Source organism: Prionailurus bengalensis, chromosome D2, assembly GCF_016509475.1.
Source record: "Prionailurus bengalensis isolate Pbe53 chromosome D2, Fcat_Pben_1.1_paternal_pri, whole genome shotgun sequence".
In the NCBI taxonomy this organism is placed as follows: Eukaryota; Metazoa; Chordata; class Mammalia; order Carnivora; family Felidae; genus Prionailurus; species Prionailurus bengalensis.
In genome coordinates this window covers 79,135,174-79,152,655 of record NC_057351.1, presented here as the reverse complement: position 1 = coordinate 79,152,655, position 17,482 = coordinate 79,135,174, and the positions used below count along the sequence as shown (strand labels likewise).

Here is a 17,482-nt window from a genome sequence, read left to right as displayed (position 1 = left end):
GGGACAATCCCAGGGAAACCGGGTCGAGTTCATTGTCCTCCTGTGTCCCCCGTGTGCTATCGCCTGTAAAGCCGATGAGAGTTGGGATGATACACAAGGTGCCCATACGGAACAGATGCTCCGCCTTGGTTCTGCCCTACAACCCCCGCTCTGTCAGCGCATAGATACAGAATCTATGCCCGCTCACCTCCTCCTTAGCTGCCAGCCGGTCCGACCCGTGGCACCTGCCAGGCTCACCGTGGTACCCCGGGCAGGCTTCTCCTATGTCTGCCCTCGTAGCCCCGCAGCCAGGGCAAGCTTGTTATCAGCTAACTGGGTCATATCACCCTTTTATTGAACCCCACAGGGGCACCCCAAAGTCCTCAGGGCACGCGCAGGGCCATACAGGATTAGGCTGCTGGTTACCTCTCAAACCTCTCCTGGGCTGACCGGCTATCTTGCTTGGTTTGCCCAGGACTGTCCCCATTTAAAAGTGAAAATCGTTGAGTCTCCGTTTCGGTCAAACAGGAACAGTCACTGCCCTGTGCTTGCTGTCCTCGGTAGTCCCCGCCGGCTCCTTCCTCGAGGACTCAGGCCACACCTTGGGGTCCTCGCTCCAGCCCCTCCTACTGCCCGAACCTCCTTCCCTCGAGAACCCCTCGGTTCCTTCCTCGTCCCCTTCGGGTCGCTGCGCAGATGTCACCGTGTCAACGAGGCCCACCATGGTGGCCACGTTTTCTAACCCCGTCCGCCTGCCCCTACCACCTGCTGCTTCGTCTCAGCCTCCAGCTTTCTCCTCCCGTAGCGTCTCCACCGCCGGCCTCTGACACCCTGCAGGCCAAGCCCGTACCTCTGGCGCCTGTTTTGTTCCTGCTTCTCCCCCGCTTGCTCCAGACCAGGCATCCTTGACTCTTTCGTGCCTCGGTGAAGTGCAGGCTGCACTCAGTAGGTGCTTAATAAATATTTGTTGAATGAACGGATGAAGGGATGAGTTTGAACGAATGAATGGACATGGCATGGTGTTTCCGGGAGTGCACAGAGAATAGCAGAGCTGGGATTCGAGCCAGGGGCTTGAGACTGTGAATGCAGTGCCCCTGCCCCTTTTCTCCACAAACCCTTCACGTGCATTAACAGACCCGGTCCTTCCCACAAACGATCCCATTTGACCTGTGAGGAACCGAAGCCTCTGGGGCCTTAGGACGGAGTAGGCTGGGATTCAGGCTGCACACACGAGCTGCTCAGTGACGGGCCGTCTGCCGACGTGCCTGCTACAGAAAGCCAGTTATTGGATCAATTTTTTTTTGATGTTTATTTATTTTTGAAGGAGGGAGAGAGACAGAGCGTGAGGGGGGAGGGGCAGAGAGAGAGGGAGACACAGAATCCGAAGCAGGCTCCGGGCTCCGAGCCGTCAGCCCAGAGCCCGATGCAGGGCTCGAACCCGTAAACCACGAGATCACAACCTGAGCCGAAGTTGGAGGCTTAACCGATGGAGCCACCCAGGCGCCCCAAGCCAATTATTGTTTCAGTGGGTGAAATGGAGCTGAAATGTCACGCGGTGTGATGCCATGACTCGCCTTCCTGTTTTCTGAAACTCCCTCCTGCTCATGCTTGAGGACCTTACAGCCCCTGCCGGGGAGGCTTCACATTGTGCGGCTTGGCATTTCGTACATCGAGGCCCCTCCCGGGCAGCCGCTGGTTCCTTCGTTCATTCACTTACTCATTCATGCATTCAGTGCGCAGATTCCAGACTTGCGATGGGCCGGGTGTTACGCAAGGTGCTGGAGATCGTTAGGAACAGAAGGGACTGTATTTAAACGTTGCCAACAAGCTCCTGTGAAAGAATGATTCATAAAAGAGCCTAGAACATTCTTGGGACAATTCGTGCTTTGTACACAATGTGAGAAAACATGAGGGTTTTAAATGGAATTGGAGAGAAAGAGTCCCAGGGATCCCACAAGCCCGAAGAGAGTGCTATGCCTACTGAGCTCTGAACCTCAAGCCCCTGTGATCACAGAGGCGGTTTCGATGAGCCGATGGGAGCCGCCTGCCCGTCTCCCTTTATTTCCCCCCGAAAATAATTTCCCAGTGTATTCTCATGATACATAAACTCCATACTTCACACATGGCTCTTTACTATATGGGTTTCAGCCTCTCGACTTAAGCCCTGCATTTGCCTTGATTTCCCTCTGAGCTTCTGTGACCTGACAAGTTTTGTTTCCGGAGGGATTTTGCAGAAACTAAACAGGGGAATTGAATTTCACAGAGAGAGAAGTGAGTACGAATGCTTTCTAGACGCACGTAATAAGTATGTTGGCCAAACACCTGGCTCAGAAAGCCCCATGAGCGTCCTCTGTCTGGTGGGCACTGACCTGACCTGCTAACAAGTGGACATTTGTTAGCGCCTGGGTTGTTCCTTCTGTCCACCGTGCTGAGCGATGCCAGCTGTGGAAGTGCCCCCCGCCCCATAATTCCGCAGAACATTCACCCTTGAACACAGACCTGCTCACCCAGTGATAGGAGTAGTGACCTAACACGCTGATCCCTGAGTTTCACCAGGTAGATGGTTCTAGACTTTACCAGGGGTTGGGGCTGGAAGCACATAACAAGAGCCCTGGGGGTAAGCGTGGGGAAAGCCGACGCAAGAACTTCCAGGGGAGAGGGTGCATTGCCAGGCAGATGAGAGAATCAGGCCTCTTCCATGTTTCTGAAATGGAACCTTATAGATTATAGAGCTGGCCCACCTCGTTCTGATTCCGTGGATCGAAACAAATTCCTGATGGTTTCATTTTTTTTGGGGGGGGGATTTTTTAATGTTTATTTTTGAGAGAGAGGGAGAGTCAGAGTGCGAGTGGGGGGAGGAGCAGAGAGAGAGAAGGAGACACAGAATCTGAAGCAGACTCCAGGCCCTGAGCTGTCAGCCCAGAGCCTGATGTGGGGCTCGAGCCCACGACTCGTGAGATCATGGCCTGAGCCACAGTTGGACGCTGAACCCACTGAGCCACCCAGGCACCCCTGCCATGGTTTCGTTTTTAACGTATCCTGTGGAGCACCTCCTGTATGCTGGCCTAGAGATACTGTGGTAAACGAGACAGATATGCCCCTCACCTCAAACAGTATACATTCTAGTGGGGGGAGACATATAAGTAGTTGCCAAGGAAAATTTAAAAGGTAATTGCAGACTATGATGATAGCCCAGAAAGAATTTGGAGGATATACAGAAACTGGTGGGAAAGCCAAAGAAGGTTCCCTCCCTGAAGGGATGAGCACAAGCTGGTCTTTGGAAGAACAGGGAACAGTATTTCGGTTGGAAGAAACCGTAATTACAGAGGTTTAGAATCAAGAGTTAAAGACCAAACTCGTGGGGTTTGTTTGTGGCTGGAGGGGGTGGGGGGCAAGGGGGAGTGGCCCGCAAGGACCCAGTGGGGATTTTCTCATTTTTTTTTCAACGTTTTTACTTATTTTTGGGACAGAGAGAGACAGAGCATGAACGGGGGAGGGGCAGAGAGAGAGGGAGACACAGAATCGGAAACAGGCTCCAGGCTCCGAGCCATCAGCCCAGAGCCAGACGCGGGGCTCGAACTCACGGACCGCGAGATCGTGACCTGGCTGAAGTCGGTCGCTTAACCGACTGCGCCACCCAGGCGCCCCAAACCCAGTGGGGATTTTCTTAGAAGACTCATCCCCTAGAAGCATGGAACAGAATTCATTGCTTTTGAATTACAAAAAGTTGGCTTTATCATTAAGAAACAAACTCTAGGCATTTAAAAACATCTCAGGGATAAAAGAGCACAGGAGTTGGGGGAACAGCACATGTAAAGGCCCTGAGGTGTAAGGTGTGTGGCCCATTCCGGGAACCAGTGGGAGGTGTTCTGAGTGCCTGGGATGCAGCAATGTGGGCTGCCCGTGTGACCGTGCTCAAAAGCCAGGTTCAAGGACAGGGCAGCGTGACTTGAGAAGAAGGAGGTCCCCACCATGTGGAGGAGGGAGCCTTCTGCTTTGGAGGAAGAAGAACCCCTTCTTACAAATCTCCTTATATACTTAGCGGTGCCCATCAGCATTTATTAATTATGGGTTTTTTCCCCCCTTCTCTGCTCAGTGAGCACCTCCCTTGGTGAGGACCCTGTCCCCTTCCCTGGGGTGTTTCAAAATGACCCAAAGTACTCTCGAGATGGTGCACTCTGCGAGGTCTCGCCTCCAGAGGCCTCTAGCCGCTCAGACAGCCTTTCCGGGCGGCCGGCTCTTGGCCTTAACACATCCGTCTGGTGTTCGCAGGGGAAAAAGCATCCACAGGAGTTAGGACTTAGTAAGTTCAAGTTCACGTGTTAATAAGACATTGGGTTCCATGTGTGTGCTTCTCTTTACCACAGTCAATCCCCCAGGCATTCACAGAGGGCACACCGTACGAAACACACTAGAAGTGTTGAGGAGTGAGACACAGGCTCTCAAGGAGCCGACAGCTTAGCACAGGGCCTAGCCTCACACTCGAGGACGCGCGGTCTGGTAGGACAGGTGACATGCGTGGAGGAGGTGGCGCGTTCAGGTTTGCCCAGGGGGCCGCGGGACCCCAGAGGGAGGTCTCAAAGGGTGAGTGGCATTGTGACGCTCAGGGAACCCCTGATGGGCTCTTGCCTCCTGAAAAGCATGAGATGGCCTTTTATTTGGTTGAAAAGCTTGCATTGTCACCCAAGGAAGACATAGGGTGGGCGCAGCGCTGAGAAAGCCAGGGAGCCAGCCACGTGCGTTGTGTGCACCCCGACCTCTCACCCTGAGTCCTGTTTACCAGTTAGCAGGCCAAACTACCTGCATAGTTCGTTTTTTACGGCATTTGGTGTTCTCGTGAGCACTTAATTGCATCCGTGTGTCTGAGATGAATAAAGATTATCCTCTACACCCGATGCTTCAAAGTGTCATGTGTTTGTGGGAGATGCATATTCACACACGCACACAGAGTTTTCTCCCGTCCCTTGGAAGACTTCAGGGCTTGTGTAGACACGTGAGCCTTGCCCAGGGCCTCCTTAGCCCCTTTCCTCGTCCTCTCCTGGCCCCAAAGCTTTAGGGCAGCTGGGACACTCAGATTGCCATAAGAGAGAGAGCCTAACCTGCTGATTACTGGCTGTGCGACCTTATGCAGGACTTTATGCCTCCCTGGGCATCAGATTACTCAGGTAGAAAAGGGAGTAATCATACAACGTGTGTTAAAGGCTTGCTTGGAGACTCAATGGATCAGTGCCTGCCTTGACCTTCCGGGTACCACGTCCTCTGCGGGGTCACTGGTTACCCATGCCCTGAAGTCTCTTTAACGTCGGGGGTCTGCGTGTCCTCGGCAGGCTGCAGGCTCCTGGGGAGGAGAGCCTTGGCCTGGAACCCGTCTATGCAACAGAGATCTAGCCTAGAGCTAGGACACGGGTCCCGTTACGTGCTTATGGGGTGACTGACCAGCAGTGTCCCTGGGGAGACAGGAGCTCAGGCTTGCAGCATTGGTACGTCACTGCCCCTAAAGCTTCAGGCTTCTCTTGGCCCCCGGGCCAAGAATGAGGGCCATGGAATGGGGTGCAGATACCACGCCTCCTCCCAGATCATTTGGCCCTGGCCCCCTGTGGTCCTTTATTTCTCTTTTCAAAAGTGAAGAGTCCCACCCCTTGAAAGAATTCCTATTCTGTATTTATAGCCGTGCTAAGGGAGGCCAGGAAGCCAGGCACTGATGGCTTTTCAAGATGGCATTTTGTGGCGAGGGCACACCACTTGGAAGCCCAGCTTGGTAATGAATGGCGTATATTGTCACAGAGGAAGGAGTGTGGAGTGATCATTTCTCCATCTCCACTCACGAGTATTAACACCACGGGGAGCCTTCACCTCGAACCCCTGCCTGGTAAAACCATTAAGGTGGCTTCCAAAGAGGAAAACATCTCAGCTCCCAAAATGCATTAAGAATTTGCATCGGCGGGGGCTCGGATTCCACACCGCCTGCGTCTGAGTCTCTCTCCGGCCGGGAGGCTGGTCCCGGAGTAACAGGACTGGTGGTGTAGCTGTGTCAGAAGAGAACCTCTGAATTCCCTGCTTTCTTTTCACAGCCAGCGATGGGGACTACTGGCGCCTCCTGAACCCCGGGGAGTACGTGGTCACGGCCAAGGCGGAAGGGTTCACCTCGTCCACCAAGAACTGCATGGTCGGCTACGACATGGGGGCCACACGGTGTGACTTCACTCTCAGCAAAACCAACCTGGCCAGGATCAGGGAGATCATGGAAAAGTTTGGGAAGCAGCCCGTCAGCCTGCCAGCCAGGCGGCTGAAGCTGCGCGGGCGGAAGAGACGGCAGCGCGGGGGACGTGCCAACACTTGAGGCCTGTCCCGGACCCTTGCAAATTAAACCACCCCCAGTCGTAGCTCCATAGAGGACTCCCTGCTGTTTTTCTCTGTAATTCACGAAGGCCTGGGAGAATGCGTGCATTGCAAGCCTGGCCCCGAGGGGAGGGCTGAAAGCTTAGGATAATTTTTTTTTTCTTTGTTCCATTTTTCCAAATAACTTGGACAGATCAGCACAGAAAGGCTGGTAGGAGTGAGATTTCAGCAGCTCAGCCTGGGAATCGGAGACAGAGAGGGGGCCTTGCCCGCTCAGGGTCTCCTGGCTGCATAGGAAGGGAAGCCAAGGCTTCCCCTGCTGGCATGCCAGCAAGAGCCCCTCACGCATTTGCATTTTGCTGGGCTCCAATCGCAGCGTCCTGGGGCCCTGCTGTCCCAGAAGTTACCATTTGAGACGCTTCTGGGCCCTCTGAGAGAATCCACCCTCTCTGGCCCCGGGGCATTCCAAGCTGCTGCAGATTGATTCTGCCCTCTGTGGACAATGGAGACATTACCAAGTGAGCAGCGGTGAGCCTCTAGAATCCATTCGGTCTCCCTTTCAACAAAGGACAGTGTTTCTAAAAGGAGAGAAAGGCTGAGCTAGTCCACCAGTGATTGGTCGGCAGCCGCCAGTGGGGCTCATCTGCAGGGTCCACAGAGAACCCCCCGGGCCCCTTGCTGGTCCAGCAGCCCTGGGGGCGGCGCGGGAGGGAGCTCCGGCATCTAGCCCGGTCCCCTCTTTGATCTGCGGGGACTTGAGAAGGGCCAGGAGGCAGATCACCAGCAGCCCTCTCACTGCCTCAGATGTGCCCCCTTTCAGGGAAATGGGCGCACGCAGTTGGCTTAACATCACCAAGGGAGTTATTTTTGATGTGTCGGATGCCAGACCTTCGAATTAGGCCACGAGTGATGAAAAGCTCCTAGAATTATCTGTGGATTATTGGTTTGGGAGGGGTTGTCGGATGACCATCCAAGAACACAGCCTGTCTACTTTTTCTTGATATTGCTGCCTCACTGACCTGGGAAGAAAGAAAAATAAAGCAAGCAAATGGTGACATCTTTCCGGCGTGTGGTTTTCCTGAGCAGACCCGCGCCCACCCCAGGGGCTCGCCCCACTGCCTCTCCCAGAGGTCAGGCACCCCCAGAGAAGAGCCTGCCCGGGGAGGGGTATCCCGTGGGCCTACCAAGTTTGGTAGCGGGTGCGGACAGCCGTGTGTTCCCTGCCCCCTCCCCAGGAGAGCCGTGCGCCTAGGTAAAAGCGCCCTGACACCTGGGACCTACTAGTGACTGCTGGGGATGTCAGGGAGCCTCTTTCCGGAAACGATCCGGATGCGACTTTCTGACAGTCTACACCAGGGATTGCAAACTTGCCTTCTAAAGGATCAGATAGTAATCATTTCAGGCTCGGCGGCCAGTTTCTGTCACACGTACTTAACCCTGCTATGGTGGCACAGAAGCAGACGTGCATAAAACACAAAGGGACAGGCATGGGTGTGTTTCAGTAAAACTTGGTAAAGCCTGGGGGGCTCAGTCGGTTGAGCGCCCGACTCTTGCTTTCGGCTCAGGTCATGATCCCAGGGTGGTGGGACTGAGCCCCACATCAGACTCCACTCTGAATGTGGAGCCTGCTTAAGAGTCTCTCTCTCGTGGGCTCTCTCTCCCTCTGCCCCCCTCTGTCACCTGCACATGCTCTCTCTCTCTCTCAAACAAAACTTGATTTATCAAAACGCATGGTAGTTGGATTTGAACCCTCAAGCCGGGGCACAGCTAGCTGGCCCTGGCTCCAAGCCAGGGCTGTGCGATAGAACTTTCTGGGATGACGGGAATGTTCTATTCCGTGCCATCTCACACAGCAGTCACTTAGACGCATGTGACCCGTGGGCACTTGAAATGTGGTTTGTGCCACTTAGGGCCAGAATTTCTAGCGCTAAATACTTTCCGGTCATTTAAGTTTCACTTTTAATTGCCACACTAGCCCGTGTCGCTCTCCACCGAGCCACTGGTCGGAAAAATTGGCGGCCTTAGATGGGGTGGGTGGTGATAGGAATAAAGCCTTTGAGACGAGAAGCCAGCACGGCAGTGCGGAAGGACTAACCACGGCAAGCGCATCAGCTCAGCAGACTGGGTTTGTCAGGTGCCTGCACTTGGCGCTGAGATGAGTCAGTCTTCCTGCCAGTGACTAGCTCCGTACCCTTCGGGCTGCGGTACGCAGCTTGCGTGTCTGTGACATTCTCTGCCGTCTGCAGGCCTGCCGTCAGCCCTGGCCCACTAACAGCAGCCTGGGGCTTGCGGGCGTGGGCTCTGTGGGCTCTGGGCCGCGCCACCCCTGCTGCGTGGCCTTGGACTTGGCAAGCTCCCTGCTCCCTCATCCGTTCCTGCCAAGTCAACCCAAGGCCTTGATGGGTGGGGGGAGCCGCCACCCTCAAAGCCCCCCTCAGCGGGACCGGCCAGAAAGCTGCAGAGGCTGGTCTCCCACAGCCTGATTCTGCAGCCGCGCTCTGAGCCCCGGGAGAACCTCTCCTGGGGCCGCGGGCACTCTTTCTCCTGCCCGTCTACACCTGCTGCATCAACACAGCCCCAGCTTCCCAGCCACCGCACCAGGAGTCCAGGGGAACTTAGACAAAGGGAATGAGGGGTGAAGCACGTGGGGTACAGAGGAGAACGACCGGTCTTTAGAGCTGAGGGATGTTTCTAGACAAATGCGTCCAGGGACGGCAGACGGGTTTCCTCCTGCAAGCCAGCTCTGATTTATCGGTGGTAGTTGCCTGAAGCGGTGTGTTAAGGATTCTGAGACAGAGTCCTGGCTCAGTGGGATAAGATGGGGCAACGTCTCTGGATGCGTTTCCATCCCCAGACTAGCCCGATCCCCCTGGGTTTAGAGATGGGAAAACTGAGGCCCAGGGAGAAGCCTCCTTCCTCCGTCCCAGTAGAGCGGTGTAATTCGGTGCTGGAGCAGCTGCCCAGGACGTTTTTTAAGTGTCTGTTTATTTATTTTCAGAGAGAGTAGGGGGGGAGAGGGGCCGAGGGAAAGGGAGAGAGAAAATCCCAAGTAGGCTTTGCACTGTCAGCACAGAGCCTCACGTGGGGCTCGATCCCATGAACCATGAGGCCACGACCTGAGCGGAAATCAAGAGTCAGACGCTCACCCGACTGAGCCCCCCAGGCGCCCCTTGGCTGACTTTCTGAGGAGCAGATCAAGCGCCCCCAGGCGGTGACGGAAGCCTTGGGAGGCACGGGTGCCTTTCCGGAGTCAGATGACAGGGGATTGGGAATCCTCATTTGATCAGCTGGCCCAGGAGCTGAGCGCTACGTCCCGGGTGTGCGCCCCTCCCCGTCCCCCGCCTGCTTCTGCACACGATGTGCATCACAGCTCGGCGCCTGCTTCAGACGACCTAACGCCTAGGCGACGTCCCCACTCCCCGGGGCCCGTTCGATGTTCGGTTGGTGACATTCATCAGAGGTGCCGCTTGCGTGTCCTTGGAGGCCTGGCCGGCTTTCTGAGCTGCAGGAGGTCAGCACCGCTCGGCGTTTCTTGTGGTCTGTTGCCAGAACAAGTGCGATGGAGGAAGGGGACAGTGACTCCACGCACGCTCATTGGCGGCTCAGCTGGTGCGCTCTGTCCCCAGAGCAGGAGGGAGGCCCCTTCGAGCCTCCCCCCGGCCCGTCTCGGGAGCAAGGCTGGGGTGCGGAGGAGCCGAGCCGTCCGTCCGTCCGTTCGCGGGGGTCGGCTCCAGCCCAGCCTCCTCCAGGTTGTCTCAGAGCAAGGTGTGCAAGAGCCTCGTCTTTGGGGTCCGGGGAGGGGGGCCGAGCTGTAGTCCCAGCCCTGCCTCTTGACCCTCCGTGCGGCCTTGTAACCTCGCGCCTCCGTCTTCCCATCCACGGAGCGGGCACCGTAGCGGGCTTCCCACACGACGGGGACCTCCGCTGTGAGCAGCGAGGCCGGCACCCGGCACACCGCCAGCACCCAGATGCAGAGGAGAAGCCGGGTGTTTGTCTCCCGGTACTGCGTTCCCGGCTCCGGGGACACGGCGTCTCGTCCCCACGGCTGCGTGAGAGGTGCCTGTCGTGTATTTTTCAAATGAGGCAGCTGAGGCTTAGGGCAGGCACAGACCATCTGCTTTGATTTTTTTTTTTAACCAATCACGAATCTGGAAGCTACCCGAGCCACTCCTTCGGCGGCTCTCAAAACCTGGGTCAGGTGAGCCACCACTGAGGCAGTAGGAGGTGAGCCGAGGGCACAGGCGACCCCAGAGCTACAGGAGAGACCTCCTGGCCGCCCCTGCCTCGTCCTCCCTAGGCGTGTGCTCTTGCTGACAGACCCTCCCCCCCACCACCCCGCCAGCCCAGACGGGCCAGGGGGGACACAGCAAAGGCCACTATTCTCTGGGTATTGTCTCCTTCCAGCTCAGGCAAGTGGAGAGCCTCTAGGACGTCAGGATGCGGCTCTGCACTTTCTGCCAGTTCATCTAAAACACCCTGCACGGGGCCTGGGGGATTTGTGGGGGCAAGAAGAGGAGGGAGACCCGGGAAGCCCATGGAGGAAGTTTCCATGGCATCCCTAGGCCCATGGAGGGAGGAGAGAGCCCACCAATCGCTGCACCTCCCGGGGGGGCAGTGGGATCCAGAGCCTCCGGAGCGGGGTGGGCGGGGGAGGGGGAGGGGACGGAGCTTTGGGACCGAACGGGCTTAAGCTTGATCCCAGGCCTGCCTCTCACTATCCGAGTGATGTTGAACAAACAGCCTCATCTCTACGATGGATTTAATAATCCCTGCCTCTCAGCGCTGTTGTGGAGGTATAATCAATGCTAATAAATTTAAAACGCTCGGAAGCATCAGCATCGAAAAGATGTAGAAATGAAAACGGGCTGTTTTTAGAGAAAAGTACAGCCACTTCAGAAAACGGTCTGGCAGTTTCCCAAAATGTTCAACATCGTGGGACCGCATGACCCAGCCATTCTACTCCTGGGTCCGCACGCAAGAGAAATGAAAACATGTGTCCATGCAGAATTTGTACCGGAATGTTCAACGCAGCGCCATTCATTTAGCCAAAAGGTAAAGACAATCCAAACGTCCATCTACTTACCGGTGGATACACGAAACACTGTCCACACAATGGAATATTATTCAGCCATAAAAAGGACTGAGGATATTACAACGTGGTTGAAGTTGGAAAACATTAGGCGAAGTGAAAAACGTTGATCACAAAAGACCGCATGTTGTATGGTTCCATTTTACTCAAACTGTCCCCAAGTAGGCAAATCATAGGGACAGACAGTGGGTACCTAGGATTTGGGGGAAGAGGGAGACTAGGGTGGGGTAGTGGCTAAGGAGCACGGGGTTTCTTTTCGGGGTGACAACAATGTTCTAAAACTCACTGTGCACAACTCTGAACAACCACCGAATTAGTTGTATCCTTTAACTGAATTGTCTGCTACGGATCATGTCTCATTAAAGCTCTTTTTTCAAAAACCATGGCCGTACCAAATCAATAAGCATCATCTTCAAATGTGACATTCTAGGTAAGAACTTTGTTGCATAACCAATCTTTTCCAATCATATCCTAGTAAAAACAGGACAGGTTCCTACTGAACCTGTACAAACAATTACACGACCATGCAAAGTAGGGAGACTCAGAGTTTCTGAATTCAGGTTTTAGAAACCAAGCCAAGGGCACCTAGGTGGCTCAGTCAGTTGGGCGTCCCATCCCTGACTCTTGATTTTGGCTCAGGTCATGATGCCAGGGTCGTGGCATCAAGCCCCGTGTTGGGCGCTGTGCTAAATGTGGAGTCTGCTTGGGATTCCCTCTCTCTCCCTCTACCCCTCTCCCCTGCTGGTGCTGCCTCTAAATGCGTCCGTAAACAAGCATTTAAAAAATTCTCCGTTCCCATTTCCAATACAGAAAACATTCATGGTTCTAACCCTAAAATCGATAGCTCTTCGGGGGTCTTCCCTAAGTTCTATGAGGTAAAGGCATCTGGGACCAAAAGAAATCTGAGAAATGTTGCTTCAGGACAAAACCAGTGTTTTGCTTGAAAAACTAGAAGCGTGTGTACAGTTGTATTTCTTGATCACTGGTGCCTAAGTAACTTCGCGCTGACACACTACAAAACACAATTACTGTTGAAATAGAGTTTTTCAGAAAGATGCAGTTGAGTGGAACACAGCTTTACATTTTTCATCGCCTTAAACATTAGCTAGGAAAGATGTCAGCTTCTTTGATCAGCCGAAGGGAGTAAGTCCAGGGAAAAAAACATACCTGGTAGGATAAAGTGTAGCTCGTGTGACATATGGCATTAATAAAGTAGAGAAGACCTAGCTATTTTTTTTAAATTAAAATGATTAAACTAGTCTCATTTGCCAAAGAGTTACCTTAATTATATGGGTTCTTAAAATGCTTCTAAGTTAGAGTCACATAAAGTATTAGGAGATTAGAATAATGTTCTTATTTTCGGGCAATTATAGGAAACGATTTCTACAAGTGTTTATCTCCGTAAGCCAAACAGATCCACATTCCTTTAGTTTAAGAGACTTTGTAACTTAATTTATTAATGCCCTCTGGAGAGAGGCAAACATCAAATGTATAACGGACGATAGAATTCTTTCTTAATTACAGACGCACGGACATAGACGTCCCTAGAGGATCTATAGCTGTGACTCTACCTTTTAACCACCGTTGCCACCATTGACAAGAACTCCCAGGTCCAAATAGCAAAGGTATTTCTGTTTTCTTTACAGGTAGGCACACCATTCTTAGCTGACGTGACCTGAAAATAGACAAATGGACAAAGACCACTTGTAGGTGACCTGTTCCTTTCAACAGCCAGCCATGGCCTTTCTAGGTACAAGGCTGCCCTCAAATTTCAGCGTTTGCCTTGCTTGTGTTTGCAAAGCCAGAGAGTCTGGGAACCCATCTCCCCTGGAGCACTCCCTCCTCAGTGAGTGAGGGGTGAGCGTGTGTAAATAGTCTGGTTCCTTTGATTCTGAGCAGGACTTTTATGAGTTGCACCGACGCTGTCCCAAAGCTCTCGGTGGGACGGGTCAAGGTTGCCCTTGGTGGGAATGGGCTTAACCTAACATCACATCTGAGGGGCGCCTGGGTGGCTCGGTCGGTTAAGCGTCCGACTTCGGCTCAGGTCACGATCTCGTGGTTCGTGGGTTCGAGCCCCGCGACGGGCTCTGTGCTGACAGCTCCGAGCCTGGACCCTGCTTCGGATTCTGTGTCTCCCTCTCTGCCCCTGTCCTGTTCACGCTGTGTCTCTCCCTCTGTCTCTCAAAAAATAAACATTAAAAAAAAAAAAAAACCCAATCACGTCCTACCTTAGATCCTTTTCCTGATCCAAGGTCTCCATGCCCCTCCCAAGTTTTCCTGGACTCACTTCCCAATAAGTCTCCCTTCTATATGAATCCTTTCCTCAGAAGCTGCATCCAGAGAGCCCACCCCTAGGGTCTACCTAATCTCGGCTTCACGTTTAGTAGCCGAACCCTGGGTATATTCGGGGGTTATTTTATGTGGACAAGAAAAAGGCTACATTTCTAAACATAGAAATAGGGGCAGGGGTGGCAGCAGGCTATAAAGAAGTTCTGGATAACGAGATATGAAAATTCTAAGAAGTGAGAAGAAAAGGCAGGCATGTCTTTTCTTTGTTCTCCGTCAGCCTGGAACAGAGACATGAAGGCTGGCACCCCAGCAGCCATCTTTGATATTGACCTTGACGATGGAGACCAAGCATCGAGGATGGCAGAGCCTGGGGCTTGCAGATACCGAAGTGCCACCATATCAGCTCTCTGCTGTCTCCCTCTAGATGTTTCCAACCTTAATCGCTTCCGCCACGGCGAGAGGAGATTTTATAATTTTTTTTTAATGTTTATTTATTTTTGAGACAGAGAGAGACAGAGCATGAACGGGGGAGGGGCAGAGAGAGAGAGAGAGACAGAATCAGAAGCAGGCTCCAGGCTCTGAGCCATCAGCCCAGAGCCCGACGCGGGGCTCGAACTCACCGACCGCGAGATCGTGACCTGAGCCGAAGTCGGACGCTCAACCGACTGCGCCCCCCAGGCGCCCCGAGAGGAGATTTTAAGTTCTCTCCAGCAGGTCTTTATCCTAACTGACGCAAGGCTCAGATTCAGGTCTCTCCGATGCAGAACTTAGCATCTCCAACCCATAAGCCATGCTGAACTCAGGAACATTTTTGCATCTATTTTTCTAATTTAATCTGCCTCAGAACTCCAGAAACCCAAAGCCGACATGCTAAACTGGGACTCAAAAGAAGAACCGTGTCGTGGGGGTATTTTCAGCCTCAGTTCTCAGATGTTCCGTTATGCACTGAGGTCCCTTATGAGCATCCTCACCTGCTATTTTCTAATGTTTCTCAAGCCGTCGCTGGGTACTGCCTCCTCACTCAGCAGCCTCTGTTACGGATTATAAAGCAAGAATAAGACGCGTCAGTGCGCTGACCTCGTTGGAGCTGTGAACGCCACTGAGTTCACACATTTGAGTGGGGACCTTCAGCCCGGGGAATCTTCCTCAGTGACCCCGGGTAATTGTGCACCTGCAGAGAATATGAGCATGATGTTTCCAAACTTTGCCTCACACCTTCTGGCTGACCGATAAGAACGTCTCAAGATACTTCTTTGGGTTAACAGAAAGGTAATGAGCCGCCACGGGTGTTTGCTTTGCTGATTCAGCTGCCCCATTAGGGATCAAGTTAACCTGTGTTCTCTTAAACCCCCACTAAAGAAATGTGTCCTGTTTCAGCGGGTGTAAGTTTCGAGTCAGGTGGTGGAGGGGAGTGAGAAACCGAATGTGCAAATGGACGACAGCCAGACCAGAGATAAAAGTAGAAATCTGACCCACAGTCTGCGGAATCCAGCCCGGGAAACCAGCCTGCCGTCTACAAGTCAGACTTGGAGGAGGTTAGACTCCTATCTCGTCTAGTGAGGAAGTCAAACGTTAAACCTTGAAGCAATCAGCCCCAAGTGGCCAGGACGTGATCAGTAACCGACCCCTTCCCGGATTTCTGTCCCTGCTTCCAAGTTAGGACCTACCAGCGAAAAGTCCAATATGCTCCCCTAGCCAACCATGTGGGGTACCCTACGTTTTGTTAGCCAGCCTCCAGCTTCCCCAGGCCAACAGCCTCCAATCAGGGCTTACCTGACCTTCCCTTTTCCTGCTATGAAGCTTTCCCACCTTTCTGCCTGCTTTCCAGTCACTGCCAAAATGCAAGAGACAGTTGCAGACCCCCTGCTCTAACAAGCTCTGAATAAGCATCCCTTGTTAGGTGGTCTTCACGTATTCTGCGGGAGGGAGTTCAGCCACTGGAAGGGGAAAGAAATGGACTTGACTTCAGACTCTGCCGCTCCCTGCCTTTGTGACTCCAGGCAAGTCACATGACCTTGCTCAGACTCAGTGTTCTCACCTGCGACACGGGCCAGCAAAGGTGACCACAGCATCTCTGATGATCTGGAAGGAGACGGTAAAATAAATCATGCTGCCTGGTGTAGACACAGAAGAAGCATGTAGGAAATGAGGAATCCTTCTGCATTACTCCAGTCACTTCCTAAAAAATCGATTGTTACTTTTAGACTTTTTTTCTTTTCTTTTCTTTTCTTTTCTTTTCTTTTCTTTTCTTTTTTTTTCTTTTTCTTTTCTTTTCTTTCTCTTCTCCCTCTTTTTCTTTCTTTTCTTTTTTAAGGAACACTGGGTAAATATTTTTTTTTCCAGTTTACAGAGGTTTTGCACATCCAGTATTTTATTTGTCCCTCTCGGCGAGCCCCTGGTTTCTAGTCGGCCCCGTGATGCAGCTGGGGAAGTGAGGCTGGAGCGGTTAAACCAAATGTGTTTGCTTAGCACCTGGGAGTACGTGTTGAGGATTTACAGCCTTCCGATGTGCTGCCAACTGCTGGGTTTTGCCCACGTGCAGCCCTTGGGTCGGTTCTTGGGGCCACTCTCTAGTTCATTCTGGTCTGTCGTGCTGACGCCCTGTTATCCACGCATCAGGGATCATCCGAGATCAAAATGGGATGCTGGTGCTCCTGAGGACTGGAAGGCCAGAGTTGTAGAGATGTCCAAGTCCTTCCCTGTAAATCACCTCTTGCTACAGGCGTCAAGGCCACTTTATTAAGATCTGAGCCAGCGATGGCTTCTTTGGTCACAAACCAAGCCCTGTCCCCCACCAATGGCAGTGCTGGACCAGTGATTTCAGCCGGGCCCACGGCCCTGCACAATGAAGAGGGAATCCGAGTGAAGCCCCGCCTAGGTCTGAGCTGGGGCTCAAGAGGGTGAGAGAATAGAGGTTCTCCCCTTTGAATGCATAACCCCACCCAGTGTGAAAACACAGACCTGTGGTTGTCATGGGTTCTGGCCAAGCGACAATGAGCTCAGCCCTCAGGAGTGACAGAGGAACATAGGGGAAGTTTGGGGCAGACTTTGAACTGGAAGAGACCAAAATATCCGCTGTACCTCCCAGGATGCTTTATAGTTAAAATGTAAAGGCATCCGGAGCCCCTGGGTGGCTCAGTCGGTTAAGCGTCCGACTTCGGCTCGGGTCATGATCTCGCGGTTTGTGGGTTCGAGCCCCGCGTCGGACTCTGTGCTGACAGCTCGGAGCCTGGAGCCTGCTTCACATTCTGTGTCTCCCCCTCTCTCTGCCCCTCCCCTGCTCACAATCTGTCTCTGTCTCTCTCTGTCTCTCTCTCTCTCCCTTAAAAATAAACGTTATATATATATTTTTAATGTAAAGTCATCCTACACGGAAATGGAACCCAGCCACTCCAACCACCACGTGGCTTATCTTACCTTCTTCTATGAAGAAACTCCTGTGTCTTGCCCTTCGCGGATTCCCTCGAAATGAAGGTTTGTCATAAGATGAGCTTTGTCATCAAGAGCATTTACTGAGTGTCTGCTGTGGGCCCATCCTGAGAGGCCCTTGGGACGCGGGGTGGATGTTGGAACACAGGCAAAACCCGGCCAACCGGCACTTTGATGGCCGTTCTAGAGACTGGCCACTTCTCTCTGACGACCTGGGGTGATGCCGGGCAGGACAGGTGACCTGTAGCTGTGGTTGGAAGATAAACCAGACATCGCCTGGCAGACTAGGAGAGGGAAGAGCGGACCTCTCCGGGGCGAGGGGACTGTCTGTGCAGTGGCACCAGGACACGCGTGTCG

General features: G+C 53.2%; 1 protein-coding gene across 4 annotated transcripts in view; it reads left to right on the top strand.

The window, feature by feature from the left end:
- The window catches only part of CPXM2 (carboxypeptidase X, M14 family member 2), a 140,288-nt gene extending 132,915 nt beyond the window's left edge, over positions 1 to 7,373 (top strand). For all 4 annotated transcript variants that reach the window (XM_043597795.1, XM_043597792.1, XM_043597794.1 and 1 more), the window contains one exon: positions 6,051 to 7,373. In XM_043597795.1, the coding sequence (XP_043453730.1) occupies positions 6,051 to 6,319 (269 nt within the window). In that variant the 3' untranslated portion in view covers positions 6,320 to 7,373. The remainder of the gene's footprint in view (positions 1 to 6,050) is intronic.
- Positions 7,374 to 17,482: the final 10,109 nt, after the last annotated feature.